Here is a 17,856-nt window from a genome sequence, read left to right as displayed (position 1 = left end):
GTGTGTGTATGTGGTATGTATGTGAGTGTGTATGTGTGGGTTTGAGTATGCATGTGGTGTGTGTATGTGGTATGTGTGTGTGTGTATGTGTGGGTTTGAGTATGCATGTGGTGTGTGTGTATATGGTGTATGTATGAGCGTGTGAGTATATGTGTGTGAGCACGTACATGTGTGTTTGAGTGTGTATGTGTGTATACAATATATGTGTGAGTGGGTATATACGTATGTGTGTATATGGTATATGTGTGAGTGCATGTGTGTGCATGTGTGTGTGTAGTGTATATGATATATTCCTTACTGGAGCCTAAATGCCCTAAACCTTCGATTGGAATTCTGGCCTACAGGAAAGGGAGTTGGTGGCACAGCGTCCTTGGGGCCGATCTGGGCTGGGCTGTGGGGCCGTCACCCCGTGTGTTCTGTGTTCCCATTCTGAGTGGTCACGAGCCTGCAGTGTGAGGTCTCTGCTTGGGGATGCATAGCGATCAGTTCTGGTTTTAAGACGACTTTGACAGACATGATTGGATGCTGAATCCGGCTGGAGTGTGACGGCGACCTCTGCTGCCTGCTCGAGTCCTGTGGACGGGCCCTGCTGGACCTGATCCACAAAAGAAGGAAGGGGGCCGTTTGGAGATCTTTTGCACACTCCGATCGATGTGCCTCCCTCAGGCTGCTGACTGGATAGGCCCTGCCCTGGAGTGGACTTCACCCCCCTGTCCAGTCACGAGCTGGTTGTTACCCTTTGGGAATTTTATCGCTTGATTTGAAAACGACCCTCTGGAATTGGATCCGTGTTGTCTGCTGATTGATTGTGGCGTGCGTCTGTCAGACAGGCAGCATTGAAGTTGCCTTAACCTGTGGTCGCTAAAGAATGAACTCACGGTGGGGGTGGGGGTGTGGGGTGTGTGTGTGTGTGTGTGTGTTCCATAAGACGTGTTTTTATCTCATTGTACCCATGAGGTTCGTGTTTTTTGTGTGTTGTTTTTTTTCCATGAAAATGTAGCCATTTGTTTGTCTCCAGTCTTATACCGGGCAGAGACCAAGCCCTCCTGAGAAACAGTAAGGGTGAAAGGGCTTGGTGTGAGTCTACCGTGAGCAGGCTCTTAGGCAGCCGGGTTTGGGGCATGTGTGCCTCTGCTCAGCAGTTCTGTGGGGTAGGCGTCCGTCCATTCACACGCCCATTAATGCATTCCGTTTAACATCTTCCTGAAGGGCCCGCTATGGTGGTGGGGACCGATGACAGGCCAGGGCAGGAGGACGCCCAGTGCCCCCCAGCTGGTGGCAGATCCAGGGCTACCTGGGAGCCTTTCTCCGCTCTCTGGCCGTGTCCTGTATGCTGCTGGGGGCTCCCATCCCTCCTGTGCCCATTCCCTACGGCTGCCACCACTAGGGACCACAGGCCGGGGCTGAGAACAGAGAAATGTATTCTCTCATCGTTCTGGAGGCTGGAAAGCCAAATGCGTTGCACGGGTGGAAGAGAGCGATGCTCTCTCCAAAGACTCATGTCTCTTGCAGTGTGTTGTCATCCGGGCATTTCTGTGCTTACCTCTGCCTCTGTCTTCACGTGGGCTGTTTTCTTGGTCTCTCTCTCTTTCTCTTAAATAAGGACATAGGTTACATTCCATTATAGTCCATCATACTCCTGTATGACCTCGTGTATAATGAATTACATCTCTAGAAAATGTTACCAAATAAGCTCAGCTTCACAAGTTAGGACTTCGGTGTGTCTTTGGCACGGTGGAATGAGGGTTGGGGGACAGATTCGTCTGTGGCATCCCCACGTTATCCCGCACTGCAACATGCCCAAGAATGTATCCCGAGAAGGGCATCAAGGATGGAGGGAAATCCCTATTGCTCCCTTTCTGGTTACAGATTAATATCATAAAGTTCATTACTCTCTGAGCAGAGAGAAGAGTGACGTGGGGGAGTCACCTTAAGTGTTTGCTCTAAGGTGACACCGGGGAGACTCCAGGCTTCTGCCGCCACAGCGGCGCAGGCCACCCTCTGTGCCCACAGAAACCTGCCGTGTTTGAGAATCAGCACCCGAGCCTCCTGCGGCCTGGGAGCATTCTTGGAAGTGTAGCTCACACGTGCATTTTTAGAATAGGTTTACTCATGCGATATTTCAAAAGCCATTTTGGCTCCTTCTCTGGACAAAAGACTACATTTAAAGGCCCGGGAATGTACCGGTCAGTACAGATTTTACCCATGCCTTTACCTGTGTGCCATTTCACAAATAAGTACACAACTGTTGCTTAATTATTCTGACAAGACCCTAGTGCCAAGTGACTCCAGACCGGATGGGCCTAACCAAGACTGAAAAAATGAAGAAAAAAAAGTGAAATTGAAGCCACCCAGACGTGTCCCTTGTATGTATTTAATACGCTGGTTATTAAGAGCCTCTTTGTTAAAAATAACACCGGAAAGCAAGAACTGGACCGTGAAGAGGAAAGGCAAATGCTCGGTTGAGTGTTGTAGTGAGATTCATTGATTCCGGGACCTGAGCTACAAGAGCCTTAGTTCCCATGAACCATGTGGTTATAATCTGTGGACCCTTCCTTAGCCGCAGAGAAACCCCCCACTAGCTGGGCCATCCATAATCCGCCGTAACCTTGACCTGTAAGCCATAGGCAGCAGATAGCTGCCTAGGGCATCACGGGAAGTCAGTTTTAAGTCATGCTCATCAGCACTTGTCTGTGCCCCCATTACAGTGTTAGTCCTATTTGGCTCCCATTATTTCCTTCATCTACGCTTCCCTACTCCCTTATTAGGAGCCCTGGTAGCTCATTGAGCTACTAACTGCAGGTCAGCAGTTTGAAACCACCAGCCGCTCTGAGGGAGAAAGGCGAGGCTTCCTGTCCCCATAAAGAGCGACAGTCTCGAAACCCACTCAGGCAGTTCAACTGCAAACACAACCGTGTGGCTCTCTTTGCTTCCCAAATTATTTGTGGGATGAATGTAAGAATGTTGAAGGTATCCTGCCACAGCAGACAAGTGGGAATAACTTAAATGTCCACACACACGGAGGAATGGTTAATGTATTGTGATACTGGCTGCTCGCTGGGATATTATTCAGTCATTAAAACGAGTAGCTATGAAGATGATTAGCCCACTGTGTAAAAAAAAGATGATCAGCCACATTTCATCTATCATGATTATAATATAAAACATAAACATTCAGAAGAAAATACATGGAACGACAGTCGTTGTTAGGGTATGGTATAATCAGTGTTCCCTCCCACTGCTTTTCCTGAAGGTGTTCAATTATTTCTGTGATTTAAAAATGTGAACTTTGATTTGAGGGTCGTGAGTCAGTCCCCCTATTGGACTGCCAACGGTTGAGAAGTGGAACCTGTCTTCATCATGTGTGAGCTCCTAGTTAACGTGACTCCAGATAGCGTCTTTAGAAATGGCGTTTTTGACAACGGCTCTCTCTCATGTACTAAGATGAAAATGAGCCTGTCTCTGAGAGATGGTCGACCAAGATGTCAAGCTTACATGTGCAAAAACCTGACCTGGCTTTGAAAATGTGCAGTTTGATCCAGGAAGCCTCGGGTGGGTGGGGCTCTGGCTTCCCAGGCAACCGCCCCTTCTCAGAGAGAATCCAGACCCCTGGGGGCAAGCGTCTGGGGGGCAGGCACGGTCCTGTGGCCAAGCCCCTGGGATCCATTTTAAACCCTAATGGGCCCATCCTTCCAAGCCCTGTCTTCAGTAAGCAAGCCGGCTTTCCAAACTGAAAAGGCACCCGGCCACACACACACACCATACAAAAGACAAATACCCCTGAAAGACAACTGCATTTCCCACAAACACGGCCGTGGGTCCATCGTTTTACCTGGCTCTGAACCCTGGTCCACAGGCTGGGGAAACAGCAAGTGGTTGTACGAGGGCTCACGGAGATGCCGACTCACTTAAAGAAAAAAAAGTGGAGTCACGTCTCTCTGATCATAGATTGCCTGGCGACGTGTTCTCGAAAGAATACACTCGTCTTTATCTGGTGGCGGTGCCTTTCTTTAAAAAACAACAACTGTCAACACTTGTCTCTGAAGGGGAAAGCCCACGGGGAGAGGTCAACTGAGCCTTGAGCCCGAGGGGAAATGGGGATAGGTTTGCTTGGACCCGAGATGGGTCGGAGGGCTGATTGCCAAGAGATTTTGAGAAGCGGAGAAGGGCATGGTCAGAAAAGGCCAGGAAGAGTGTGCTGAGTAATTGGTTCCCTCTGGACGGCGCGGCGACTCAAGGGTGGCAAGGGGTATCCTGTAAGAATCTTGGGAGCCCTTCCCCTGTCCACCCCTGCAGCGGGATCTTGCCTCTTCAGGCTTGACTGTGTTCCCCAAACCTAGAGGATGTTTGAAAGGAGCATGATTTGCACACACAAGACTGCCATTGCGACGTCATCTCGATCCAAGATCGCAGAGTCTGCCGGAAGGATTTGAAGGATGGGAACACCCCTTTCAAAAGAATTCAAGAGCCCAGAAGAATTCACTTCAGAGGACAGTATTGAAGCTCCAGCTCCAGGAGAGGGACTTGTCTGATCAGAGCACACAGGAGCCCACGTGGGGGGAGAGGGGAAAAAAGAGTAAAACACATGCTGGCCCACCAAGCCCTGAGGACAATATTTCTGCTCAGAGCAGCCAATGCACAGAGATGACCACAGGGCCAACCCCACCATGAGGCACAACGCTTCTCACTGACCCATAGCATCAGGAGGAAAACACTAGAGACACACGGTGGGAATTGTGCCCGCCCTGAGCCCACTATGCCGAAGCCAGACACTGGGGGCGTGCAGCAGAGCAGCAGGGGGAGCAGAGCAATGAAGCCCCCAAGGAACTCCAGGGATACAAGTGGGGCATGGCACCCCATCAGACTCAACTAGAAAGCCCTCTTAACGGACAACAAATAGGCCCTGAACTATTTCAGGGTTTGTTGTTGTTGTTGTAGCTGTTGTTTTATTTTCTATTGTTGCTTCATTATGCTTGGTCTAGTGTTGGTGCATATTGTTGCTGCATGTCTATCTTGAAGGGATGGGTGGGATAAACAAGCCGGAAGAGAGAACAACGGGATGACAGTTCCGGGGGACATGAGAGAGTGGGTGGCATGGGAAAGGAAGTGGGTGTCAACACACCCAGGGACAAGGGAACAATAAGTGACTGAAAATCGATGGTGAGGAAGGTGTAGGAGGTTTGGCAGGGCTGGATCAAGGGCAATGTAACCGAGAGGAATTTCTGAAACCTAAATGAAGGCTGAACGTGATAGTGGGACAAGAGGAAAGTAAAAAGAAATAGAGGAAAGAACTAGGAGGCAAAGGGCATTTATAGAGATCTAAATACAGGCATATACAGGTGTAAATATATTTATATACGACAAGGGGGAAATAGATATATGTACATATATTATAAGTTTAGTATTAAGGAAACAGATGGACAGTGGGCCCCTACTCAAGTACTCCCTCAACACAAGAACACTTTGTTTTAATAATTCGGCAGTCTGAGATGCTCACCTTCCTGACACGATCGCTGAAGACAACAGGTGCATAAACAAATGTGAAGAAAGCTAATGGTGCCCGGCTATCAAAAGATAGAGTGGGGTCTTAAAGGATTGAAGATAAACAAGTGGCCATCTAGCTGAGAAGCAACAAAGCCCACAAGCAAGAAGCACACCAGCCTGTGAGATCCCGAGGTATAAAAGGGATCGGGTATCAGGCATCAAAGACCCCAAAAATCATAGCATTGTGAATGAGGGGGAGTGCAGAGTGGGGACCCAGGGCTCTGTTAGCAGTATTGAAACCTTAGTGGAGGCAATGCTGAGACGTAAGAGTTTGACCATGTGAGATCTCCATTCTGAGGTGTCTGTGACTCTGTCGCACTACTCTGCAACTTCCCCATGTAAGGCCATGAGCATTCCAGCAGCAGCCTAGTGGAACCTGTTTCTTGTTTGTCAAGCTGGCACCCCTGTGCCGGTATTCTGTCTCCTTCCTGCTGTGCCCCGGCCCTGCCTGATCACAGCTGCGGGCCATGTCTGCTCATCAGCGTTGGTCGGTTCTGAGACGATGGAGACTCAAAGTGTCTTCACCTGTCGGAGTAAATACTCCCCTTCCCCCGCTCTGGAAGCCCGACTAGAATGTACACTGGATGATATGTGGGGACCCCGCAGTCTTTGTGCATCTCAGGGCTGGGCCAGTGGGGGTGTCAGTTTGCATGCTGCTTTGAATTGGGCTTCAGCAGAGCGACTTCCGAAAGCACTGATTGCTGTACCACACATCGATCTGTCTGGCGAAGCTGAAACATCGGCCTGACCTTGGAAGGATGGATTTTGCAGATGGAAAAGAGATGGTTAAGGATCTCTGGATGCTGAAGTAACAAATTATTTTAAAAGCTGCAGGCCTCTGGATGGTATTTAATTATATTTTCAACCCACCGCTGCCACTGCCTACAAGGTGGCCCACAGCGGTGCAGTGACACAGGGATGCCAGGGGCCATGGTACTGCCATGATCTCTGCTCCCTCCTCGGTAGGGGAAATGCTTGTGGAATGTATAAGGGCTGATCAATGGCAGGGGCACTACTGACTGTGCGTGAAAGGTGCCTTGGTTACATAGTGGGTGACCTGTCGGACTGCTAACTGCAAGGTCAGTAGTTCAAAACCACCAGCCACTCCCTGGGAGAAAAACAAAGTTTTCTGCTTCCAGACAGCCTTAACAAACAAACAAAAACACCCCATAGGGGCAGTCTGCTGTGTCCTTGAGAGTCACAGGGAGTCCCAATCAACTCCACAGCAATGAGTTGGGTTCGGATTGATTGCTGGCCATTGGTTAGCACTTGGCTGCTAACCAGAAGGTCAGTGGTTTGAACTCACCAGCCTCTTCTGCAGGAGAATGGTGTGGCCGCCTGATTCTCAAAAGGTTGACAGCCTTGGAAACCCGACCCCGATGGAACAGTACAGTGTCCTGTCCATAGTCGGGCCACCACGGCTCTGTGGCAATGGGGTGGGGGGTTGTTGTTTTATTGGTTCCATAAATCTTCTTCATTGCCTTTGATCTCCCACATCTTGCTTGTTTCCTGTTGCACTGGTGTTCCTCGGCCTGCCTGTGGCACCCAGATGGTGGACTGATACCTGAAGGGTACCCGAGGGCAAACGGAAGAGAGCTGTTGTGGCCAGAGGCAGCCTGCCAAGGGCCTCTAAGGGATTAAGCTCTCTGGCTCCTGTGTCCTAGACTCATTCGGGCTGGCTTGGGAAGCCCTGCTTCACAGCCACTGTCCCAGCCTTCCTGGGCGTACATGTCTTCACTGCAGGGCACGTGTCTGTGGTCGTGGTACAATGGAATTGTGTCATTTTAAAAAGGCCTTAGAATGAGGCCTAGAAAAATAGCAGTGAGAAAATCAGTGTGACACTCAGTTGTATGAACTTCAAAACACAAGCAGGACTGCATCCATGATTGGGTTATCTACGTTTGTGGTAGACTAAAGAAAGCAAAAACATTTACAGACAAAAGGCCTGAATACTAGGCACCTACTGGAGCCAGGCCCCAGCAGAAAAACCAGGTTGAAGAAAGAGGTAACTTAAACAGTGTTAGTAAAGCCCAACTTCTTAAGTTGGATACTGGATACATAGAGTTTTATATTAGGATCATATACTTGACACATTTTTGATAGGATATTTCACAGTAAGACTCGATCATAATAGTTCACTGTTGGACTATTATGGACAAAGATGTTACGAATACACTACAATAATTACATTATAACAAATACATTACATGATAATAATAACATTTTAAGATCACAGAAATAACTGAACACCTGTGACACCAGTACCCTAACAGTGACTGTAGTTTATTACTGTTTGCTTTACATTATTATCACAATATATGAATATGGAGCTGATCATCTTTGTTTCCACAGTGGACTAATTGTAGCTGTTAGTTTTGATGACTGAATAATATTCCAGTGAGCAGCTAGGAGCACAATACATTGACCCTTCCTCCGGGGGTGGATGTGTAAGTTATGTCAACTTTTCTGCCATTGTAGGACACCTTCGACGCTCTTAAATTCACCCCGCAGACAATTTGGTAAGCAAAAAGAGCCACACCCTGTCCTTGTGGAATTTAGAATCCGGTTGTATTTTGCATTTCAGCTACATTGACCAGATCTTTTTATGTGTTTACACTTTTTATTTTGAGAGAATTGTAGCTTCACATGCAGTTCTAAGAAATGATAGAGAAGCTCCCACTGCACAGCCAGGAAATTGACATTGATCAATTCAGCCTTATGTAGGTCTCACTAGGTGTGTATGCTCACGTGGTGTGTGTGTGTGTGTGTGTGTGTGTGTGTGTGCGCAGTTACACCCCATGTGTGGATTCATGTGATGTCCTCTGGAGTCCTGGCATAGAACAGTCCCCTTACAAGGACCCCTCCGGTTCTCTTGTACAGCCATAGCTACCTTCCCCCCCCCCCTGCCAACCATGAATCTCGTCTCCATCTCTGTAACTTTTTAATTTAAAGATGTTGGATAATGGGAGCAGACAATATGTAACCTTAAAGGATTCGGCACTGTCCACGCAACGTGATTCCCTTAACATCTGTCCGCGCTCGGCGTGAGCCGTCGTCAGGGCTATTACTGCTGCTCCCGGTCGGGCTGTGGCTGGACCACATCCACCGTGCTGTCCGTAGTCAGTGGCCTCTACTGCTGAGTGCTGCACTGTGACCTCACAGACCACCTTCATGCACTTGTTCAAGGGCACTGGTGCACTGTGACCACACGGACCACCTTCATGCGCTTGTTGAAGGGCACTGGGGCTGTTTCTGATTTTGGACGATTGCAAATAAAGCTCCTGCGCACGTTTTCTGAGATGGGGTCCAGTGCATGGAAAAGCCCACGAGTAGGACTTCAGGGCCCTGCGCCTCGGCCATCTTGGTTCCCGGGTCTGTGCCCACCTCGGGTCACCCTGTTGATGGAACCTGGAGAGGCCCCTACTGAAGGGCACGCTGCCGGGGCTTTAATCGTTTGCGTATCAAAAGGCATGACTCTTACCATTTAGGTGAGTTGTCTTCTTCTCATTCCTTCCTTGTCGGTGTCAAAGCGAAGCTGAGCCATCCCGGGTGTCTGTCTGGAACTTCTGAAGGGGAAACTGAGGGATGGAGCCCTGTCAGCCTCGGTCGTATGGAGAGATTGCTCCAAAGATGATGGGGAGGGTGGGATAGGAGCTGGCACAGAGGGTGGCTCAGATACACCTGGGCTTCAATCAAACTATTCAGTCAATCGCGTACATGTCAAATCTTCAAAGGAAAAAAAACTTGAATAGCAATAGTCTCATTGTACTTGCTAGACGTTTAGAAAGGAACAGGGGCTCAGAACAGAGCCAGCCACGGAGGGAATTGGCTGTTGAGTACGCCAGCCTCTCTAGGCAATGCCCGTGTTTCCCTGTGGACGGGGTGTGTACACACACGCATGGAGGGCTTGTTCTGCGCAGGAGCATGGTCCTAAGTGTGTTTCCAAGATCACCGAAGTCTGACGCAGAAAGTGCACGAACCACCTGGAGAATTCAAGGTGGCTTAGGAACCTCTCTGGTTCCTTAGTGCCTATGGCATTTAATGGATTCGATTTTTACTGCTTTTCGTTCTTTCTTTTAAAGATCATTTTATTGGGGGCTCTTACCACAATCCATACATTAATTGTATCAAGCCTATTTGTACATATGTTGCCATCATTATTTTCTAAACATTTTCTTTCTATTTGAACCCTTGGTATCAATTTCTCTTCCTCCCCACATCCCACCCTTGTAATCCCTTGATACATTATAAATTGTTTTATTTTCATATCTCACACCAACTGCTGTCTCTGTGTGTGTGCATGGTGGGGGGGGTGTAATGTGTCAATCATTTTGAAAGGCTCCCCCTTCCCCCCCCCTTCCTCACCTTCCCTCTACCCTCCTGGTTTCCTACTCCCATCTCTGTACCTGAGGGAGTTATCTGACCTGGATTCCGTGTTTTGAGCTCTTATCTGTACCTGTGCACATGCTCCGACCTAGCCAGAACTGAAAGGCAGGACTTGGGTCATGATAGTGGGGGTGAGGAAGCCTTATGGAACCAGAGGAACATTGTGTGTTTCATCAATGCTATAGTGCGGCACCCTGGTTGACTTATCCCTTCCTTGTGACCCTTCTGTGAGGGGATGTCCATTGTCTTCAGATGGGTTTGGGGTTTCTTCTCTGACCCCCCTCGTTCTCAGCAATATGTTTTGTTTGCATTTTTCTTTCTTTCGAATGAAGGGCCATGGGCTGCCCCTCTCTGGAAGGGCATGAAGCCCAGGGAATCCCTGCGTTGAGTAAGCACGTGCGCTGCCTGGTGGGGCTGACCTCATCAACAGGGATGCAGAGCTGCGCTGCCCAGAGGCTTGGCCTGCAGCAGGAGAGTGGACCACAGGGTGACGCACCATCTGTGTCCTCTCCTGATGCCCCATAGTTGGGGCCCAAGCCACAAAAACTTCATTATCTCAGTCGGCTCTCACTTGTTTCCTCTTTCTGTCTTACTGCTCTTGAGCTCAAGTCTAAAGACTTGAACAAGGAAGGCCAAAGGGCTCTGCGTGGTCCAGCCTCTGTCTGCTCTTCCACACCATCCATCTCTTGGCAGATACACAGGCCACCTCCCGGGTCTCCGCGCGCTCTCATGTGCCTGCCTTCCGTGGTCGGCAGTACCTGCGGTGTTGCTCTGCCCGGAACACCAGCTACTTCCCCTTCCTCGGCCTGTGTTCCCCCACACTCTCAGCACCACTTCCTGATGGACCCCCTCTCTGGCCCGTAAGGTGGGGTTTCGGGCCCATTTTATTTGTGCTCCAGGGACCCTAGTTTCCTCCTTGGCCCTGGTCACTGTTTGCGGTGCTGGTATACTGAATGACCATCTGCTGATACCCATCCTCCCCCCGCCCACACACATACCCCAGGCCTTTGTGGAAATGATACCATCTCATAGTCAACAACTGGTACAGGGTCCGGCATGCAGTGTTCAATAAATATTTGGTTGGTTAATAAATAAAATAGTCATTACCCTCTAAAACATCCTTAACAAGTTTGCCATGGGATTTACTATTTTTGAAATGGACGGAGTGTCCTTCTTTAAAGGCCTAGCTATAAAAGAAAAAAAAAAACCTGCTTATAAAATCTGTGCCCTGGGCCAGAGATCAGTTGACTGTCATCATTTATCTTTCTTCTGTTTCCTTTCAGGTGGGGACCAGGGTTTACTGAACACATTTTTTAGCAGCTGGGCCACCACGGATATCAGAAAACACCTGCCATTTATTTATAACCTCAGCAGCATTTCTATATACTCCTACCTCCCAGCCTTTAGAGCGTAAGTACAGCTGATGTGACCGCCGTCGGGAAGGGTGAGGGGTGGGGGGGATGTATCAGGCACCTCTGTCGCCTGAGGAGGGGAACGGGTGGGCACACACAGTCTCCTGAAAGACGCACTGTCACGGTGGGAAAGACCCTGATGTTCCTGGTTGTCTCATCCGGGAGTCACCCGGACGGCACTCAGCGGTGTGAGGGACACGGTGCAGGTTGCACCTGCCTCGTAATGGAAGGAAACCACACACGAAGGACAGTCCGTTCTGTCCCCAGAAAACGAGCGTTTTTCCCTTCCCCAGGGCGGCTGTGGAGATCAGGTGGATCCTTTGGGTAGCCCCCGCCCTGGTTGTTCAGTTGGTCGCCTGTGTCTCTGGGTGGGAGGCAGGCACTCTGGGGACAGCCCCGTCAGTCCACCCAGAGCCCTGCGTGGTGCGCGGTGTCAACAGCGTTGGGTGGTGGGTCGGGGGCAGTGTTTGGACACGCTTCACGTGGCATGCGGTACGATCGGGTTCAGGATCCAGGACTTGGATGCGGGCAGTGAGCTTGCTGACAAAGGCCCTGGGTGACTGCACAGAGGCCTCTGTGACTGTTGCTCTGTGGGTGCTGTCTTGACAAGCAAGCATCCCTTCCCCGCCCCTCTCTGGAATGGGCATTCCCAGAGACTGCGCCCCTCACCCAAAAGTCTGTCGGTAGTGCCAAGATGCCCGGCGCGCTGAAGCTAGACTCTGTTGGTCACAATCATCACGGACTAGCCAGTTCCTCGCCGCCCTGCATCCTCGAGGGGTGCTTGCAAGGATTAAAGGGAGCAGGCACGGAAAGTGGGTGAGAGAGGGGCCAGCCTGCTTCCACGGAGCACTTGGGCGATGTCAGGTTACTAAACCTCTTGCAGTTTGAGAGGCACGCAGAGCAAGAGGCAGGGAGCCCGTCTGTGGTCTGCCCTTTTTCAGCTCAGAGACTCTGGCCCTGTGGCCCCCATTCCTCCTTTTATAACACAGTCTTGGGGGGCTGGGGGGGGCGCTGCTGTCAGGAGGAAGGGCATTCCTACCCAGAGAGCGTTGAAACCACGGGAGGGACTGCTCTGTGGGTCTTTGTGCCTCTGTCCCTGCCACCGGACTTGCTCTAAGGAAAGCAGCCACAGCCCTGACGTGGTGCAGTGTTGATCCCGTGGGAGCCTGAGCCTCCGGCTCATCTATGCGGGGCTGACACGGTGATGGGGGTTCTGGGAAGGCAGCCTCTGTCTGGTTGATGCCAAGACACAACCGTGAGCAGTGAGCCTCTTCCTGGGTTGTCCTTGGCAATCCCAGCCCCAGCCCGGAGTAGACATTCCTGGGCGATCAGGAAACAAAGCTCCTTTCATTCCTCCTGTTTCCTTAGCCCAGTCCTACCCCTAACTGCTGGGCCGCCATCATGCGCCTGTGTTTCTGTCAGCGCTCACTGGATAAGGGTTATACACATCTCGTGCTCTTGCCTCCCTGTTCTGTGGCCGAGCAACAGACACCCCGCCCCCCGCCCCCGCCCGGCTTGTCAGCTGTGGTCCACGAAAAGCAAGCACGACAAGATTCGCTGTCCCAGGGCGGAGGGCAGGAAGCTCAGCCTCGCCTCTCAGCCCCTGACTGAGTGCACAGTCCCACCTTGCTTGGGAATGTAGACGCCTTCATTTTCACCCTTTCTGCTCATAGCCAACTCGCTCTGCCAGCCTGAGTACTGTACTTGCAAACCACGATTACTCGACCCCTAGCCTGGACTTGTCTACCCCGGGCAGTTGGGTAGCATCTTACCTTCCATTCACTAAATTCAACTTGACAGACAAAACAACGAGATTGGCACGGAGAGCTCGTTTTTCATAGTGTGTGCAGCCCTGCACGGGCTGGCTCCCCGTGCCCTGGGGCGCACGCTGGGAGCTGGGAAGCGCCTTCTCTTCAGTTCCCAGACCAGGCGATCCCAGCGTTTAAAGATGCGTGTTTAGTGACGGGCATCCCTCAGCTTCATCTGCCCTTCCGCCTGGTTCATAGCTAATTCCCACATTGTCAATGCCCTGGTTATCTATGGCCACTGCAACCGCAATCACAGAAGTGATGGCTTCGACCCACGGCAATGTATTATTTTTTATTGGTTGGGGTTTTGATACAGATGGCCCATCATTGCATATTTCAGTCACGTCAAGTAGAATTGTACAACTGCTGCCACAGTCAGTTTCCAACCATCCTTTTTCTACACGGACTCCTTGACATCGTCTCCCTTTTACCTGGCCCCCCACCACCACTGGACCCCCTTCCAGCCTGAACCCCTTATTCTACTTGTGGCCCTATCCATTCATCAATCCCGGGCTTCATGTACCACAAGACGGAAAAGCATGTAACACAGCTTCCAGAGGGCGACCCCCACTGACCTAACACCTCTGAGACACACTCTACTAGGAACAAACGAGACCGAGCAAAATGATGCACGCCCAAACACGGGACATTCTGGAAACCCAGACCAGGTCCAGCCTGCCTCCTAGGGGGAGGGACTCGACTGACAGAGTGAGGAGCGTGTCTGTCACCGTCTGGGAATTCAGGGCACCAGCTCCAGGGACGGTCGGTCTCTCTCTCTCTCTGTCTCTCTCTCTCTGTCTCTCTCCCTCTCTCTCTCTGTCTCTCTCTCTCTCTCCCTCTATGGCGACACAGCTCAGAGCGATGCCTGGCTCACCCACTGGGCGTGGCTTCTTGGGAACGCGGAAACTGGATCAGACAGTCCATTTTCCCGTGTCCGCTGTGAGCTGGGGTTTCTCGTGGAGACCCGCTCCAAAGCTCTTCCCCACCTCATATGGAAGGACGGGAAGGCAGGTAGCTCACATCCCATTTCTGCTCCCTGTTGAGGTTAAACACTGTCCGGTCTTCTCGGCTGAAGCCACATCTCGCCAGCATCTGAGCTGCCTCAGTTAGTGCTCAGAGAGCCCTGTGGAAGAGCGCCTCCTCTGGGGGCCCAGAGACACCATGGTGACCCGGCCAACCTGAGGGCCGCATGGCCAGAAGCGAGACAGTGGAGGGAGCCCCTGGCTGGTTTGTTCTCTTTTATGGCACCGTTACACACAGGACACGGCACACAGCGATCTCATTTCTACAAGTTCAGTGACACAGATTACATTTCCTTTCAAGTGGTACAACCGCTCGTGACTCTCCTTCCCAACCTCTTTCACAGACCCAGTGCGCTCAAGCCCAACCCTCCTCTCTCCCCACCGCTTCTGGCCCCGCTCACCTGTGGCTGTACATCCCTGCTGACTTCATGTTTTAGAAACACGCCCGTTGCCGTTCAGTGGGCTTCCACTCCCAGGGACCCTGTAGGGCAGAGCAGACCTGCCTCGTCGGGCTCCCTGGGGTGTGAATCTTGACGGGGACCGACGGTCACATCTTTCTCCCGTGGACCACCCGGGGGATTCAAATGACCAACTTTGGGGTTCGCAGTGAGCACTAAACCCTGTGTCACCAGGGCTCCATTTATGTGTCAGAGTGTTAGAATATTAGTATTTGTCCTTTTTCATAGTTACAGTAAGGGCAACTTAGGCTTCATGGGAGAAGAAATAAAACATGTTTTCTCTTGAACTCCAAGAAACCAGGGGGGTCACCAAGGCAGCACTGAGATTTGAGGGCCCAGAATCATAGAAGCCTGGGTACTTTTAGGACATTGGATCCTTGCTATGACATGATGTTCCACTACAGAATGGCCTAATAAGAATTAAACTTCTAATGTGAATTTCAGCTATGACCGAGCACATATGATGTCTTTTTATGTGCATCATTGGACTAAAACAGATCGTAATGCAAACACAATAATTATATCACTTGGAATAAACACTCATACATAGTTTCTAAAAAATCCATATGTTGTATAATAGAGGCTCCTCTTGAACACATCCTAATTGGAGAACTAAAATATATAGCTTACTGATGTATGCGTTGATTTTTAGTATATAGGGGACATGTTCAAAAGTGAAATACTGTTTCTGAAAGTAATCAGCACGGGGTTTGGGACACAGTCATTTGTCTCGGCGTAATCCTGCACGGACTCATTTCCTTACTCACAAGGCGTGCACATAAGGCCACGAGTCATTCGGGTAGGACGGACCAATCGGGAATCAGCAATTTCTAATCCAGTGGCTGGAGTCCACATTTTAGACACAGGTTTCCAGCGTTAACAAGCGGTTTCAGAAGGAAGGGTTCCCCGTGGCTCCTGCTTGGGGACGGTCCCTTGTAGCTGGAGCCCAAGGTCGACAGCAGTGGACGCGGCTCAGGCTACACCTCTGGCTGGGGGTCCTTTCCTGAGAGTGCCAGAGTCTAGAGCAGTGGTTCTCAACCTGTGGGTCTCAACACCTTTGGGGGTCAAACGACCCTTTCACAGGGGTCACCTAAGACTATCAGAAAACACGTATTTCCGATGGTCTTAGGAACCGAGACACCGCTCCTCTGTCTCCAGGCAGGTCTGCCCACATGCAGATACACCCACATGCGAGTACCGGTGTGAAGACTGTTACCCATGCTACACCGTGCTTCAAGACACAGTTTCACTGATTTGTCATTAGAAATAAGTATTTCGCAATATATGGTTACATATTGTTTTTGTGATTAATCACTATGCTTTCATGATGTTCAATTTGTCACAATGAAAATACATCCTGCCTATCAGATATTTACATGATGATTCATAACACTTGCAAAATGACAGTGATGAAGTAGCAACAAAATACTTTCATGGTGGGGGGGAGGGGGCTCACCACAACGTGCGGACCTGTCTGAAAGGGTCGCGGCATTAGGAGGGCGGAGAACCACTGCTCTACAGAATGATCCTGCCTCTGCTTTTTCCAGGATCTCAAAAGGACTTTCTCACATTGGCCTCACGCAAGGGCTAGGCAATGGCATGTTTAACAGACACTCGACAAAATCAGAGATTAGTCCTGTGGAGTGTAGAATTTGGTTTGTGCCTAATGCTGTGTTTTCGCTTTTGATTCAGATGATTCGTATTATAATGTTTTTAATCGCTTCACCCTCCTTTGGGCTGTCTCACCCTTCGCTGTCGGGGAGTCGTCTGCATCGGGGTCATGCTGCCTCAGAGCCCTAAGCTTCCGGACTCTGCTGCTCACTGCTCCACAGGTTGATTGACGAAATTGCCTGGTGTTAATCGAGTTTCAGTATGATACACCTGAAAATCTGTCTCGAGAGATTTCAGACCTTTTTTACATTTGCTCACTGCATTAAAGTTTTCTGAGCACAGTCATACCTGTTATTTATTTTATAAAAATGAGATGCATTCATGAAGATCTCATTCAAAATTCTTTAAAATTCTTCCCCCCACCCCCTCCAGGAATGGACTTGCGCCCTTCTTAGGTTCTGCATTCTGTTGCCGTTGTACATGTCTGATCTGATGTCCTCCCCTGGTACCTGAGAGCCCTCAGCTCCAGCCCTCCCCGTGACCAGTGACCATTGTCATGGACGCCATAGCCTTCCTGTTTTAATTGTCCACACTTTCTCCATCTTCACCCAGACTCTGAGACTAGTATGATAGTCTGCGGTTCGTGCTGGTTTAGGGGGAGTGTTTCCCTGCTAGACATCTAGCCATTTGCTGTTTGATGCATTCACGCGTGCACACCTGAAGCATGTACAGTGTGTGTATATCCTGCACCGTGGGAGGCCCCCAAGAGGGCAGGCGTGCGCCCCTTCCGTCAGGGAGCTGGGAACCTGGTGAGGTTAGCAGCGCTCCGGCGTCCTGAGTTTCTGTCCCGTGCACTGAGGAAGGGTCGAGCACTGGTTGCATGCTAGTCCTCCTTTCTGGGCTGCCGTGATGCCTGCTAGGCCTCAGGCCCAGTTCTGAACACGGTCATCTGGTCATTCTAATCTCATCCCCACATGTGGTTATCTCCATCACCTGATCTGTTCCCAGAGCTTCCTGCTGCCTATGCTGCTGCCCCACCTGGGTCTTCATCCCCAAGAGGAAAACTCACACCAGGCACAGCCCAGCCTGTAGGGGCTGCTCTGACAACTGGGGGTGGGAGTGGGGTAGGGGGCAGTACAGGAATGAGTTCTTCTGGCCAGAAATCCATTTGAAAGACACCAACTCAAGAAGGGGGAGCTCATGATGGTGCCCGGCTATCAAGAGATATAGCTTATGGGATCTTAAAGGCATGAAGATAAACAAGTGGCCATGTAGTTGAAAAGCAACAAAGTTCACATGGAAGAAGCACACCAGCCTGTGTGATTATGAGGTGTCTATGGGATCATGTATCAGGCATCAAAGACCCAGAACAAAAAAAAGTATATCATTGTGAATGAGGGAAAACATGGAGTGGAAACCCAAAGCCCATCTGTAGACAATTGGACATCCCCTGACAGAAGGGTCACAAGGAAGAGATGAGCCAGTCGGGATGCAGCATAACACCAGGGACACATACAACTTTTCTCTAGTTCTTTCATGCTTCCTCCCCTCCCACCCCCACTACTCACTATCATGACCCCAATTCTGCCTTACAAATCGGCTAGACCACAGCATG

At 50.4% G+C, this 17,856-nt stretch overlaps 1 protein-coding gene across 3 annotated transcripts in view; it reads left to right on the top strand.

Annotated features, from left to right (window-relative positions):
* Positions 1-17,856, top strand: part of GYG1 (glycogenin 1) — a 42,603-nt gene that overhangs the window by 12,506 nt on the left and 12,241 nt on the right. For all 3 annotated transcript variants that reach the window (XM_030886955.2, XM_030886954.2, XM_045295052.1), the window contains exon 5: positions 11,214-11,340. In XM_030886955.2, coding sequence (XP_030742815.2) covers positions 11,214-11,340 — 127 coding nt within the window. The remainder of the gene's footprint in view (positions 1-11,213; positions 11,341-17,856) is intronic.

The sequence above is a fragment of the Echinops telfairi genome, unplaced genomic scaffold, assembly GCF_000313985.2.
Source record: "Echinops telfairi isolate 266 unplaced genomic scaffold, ASM31398v2 ScPeMD7_4225;HRSCAF=4972, whole genome shotgun sequence".
NCBI classification, from domain to species: Eukaryota; Metazoa; Chordata; class Mammalia; order Afrosoricida; family Tenrecidae; genus Echinops; species Echinops telfairi.
This window is presented reverse-complemented; position numbering and strand designations above follow the sequence as displayed.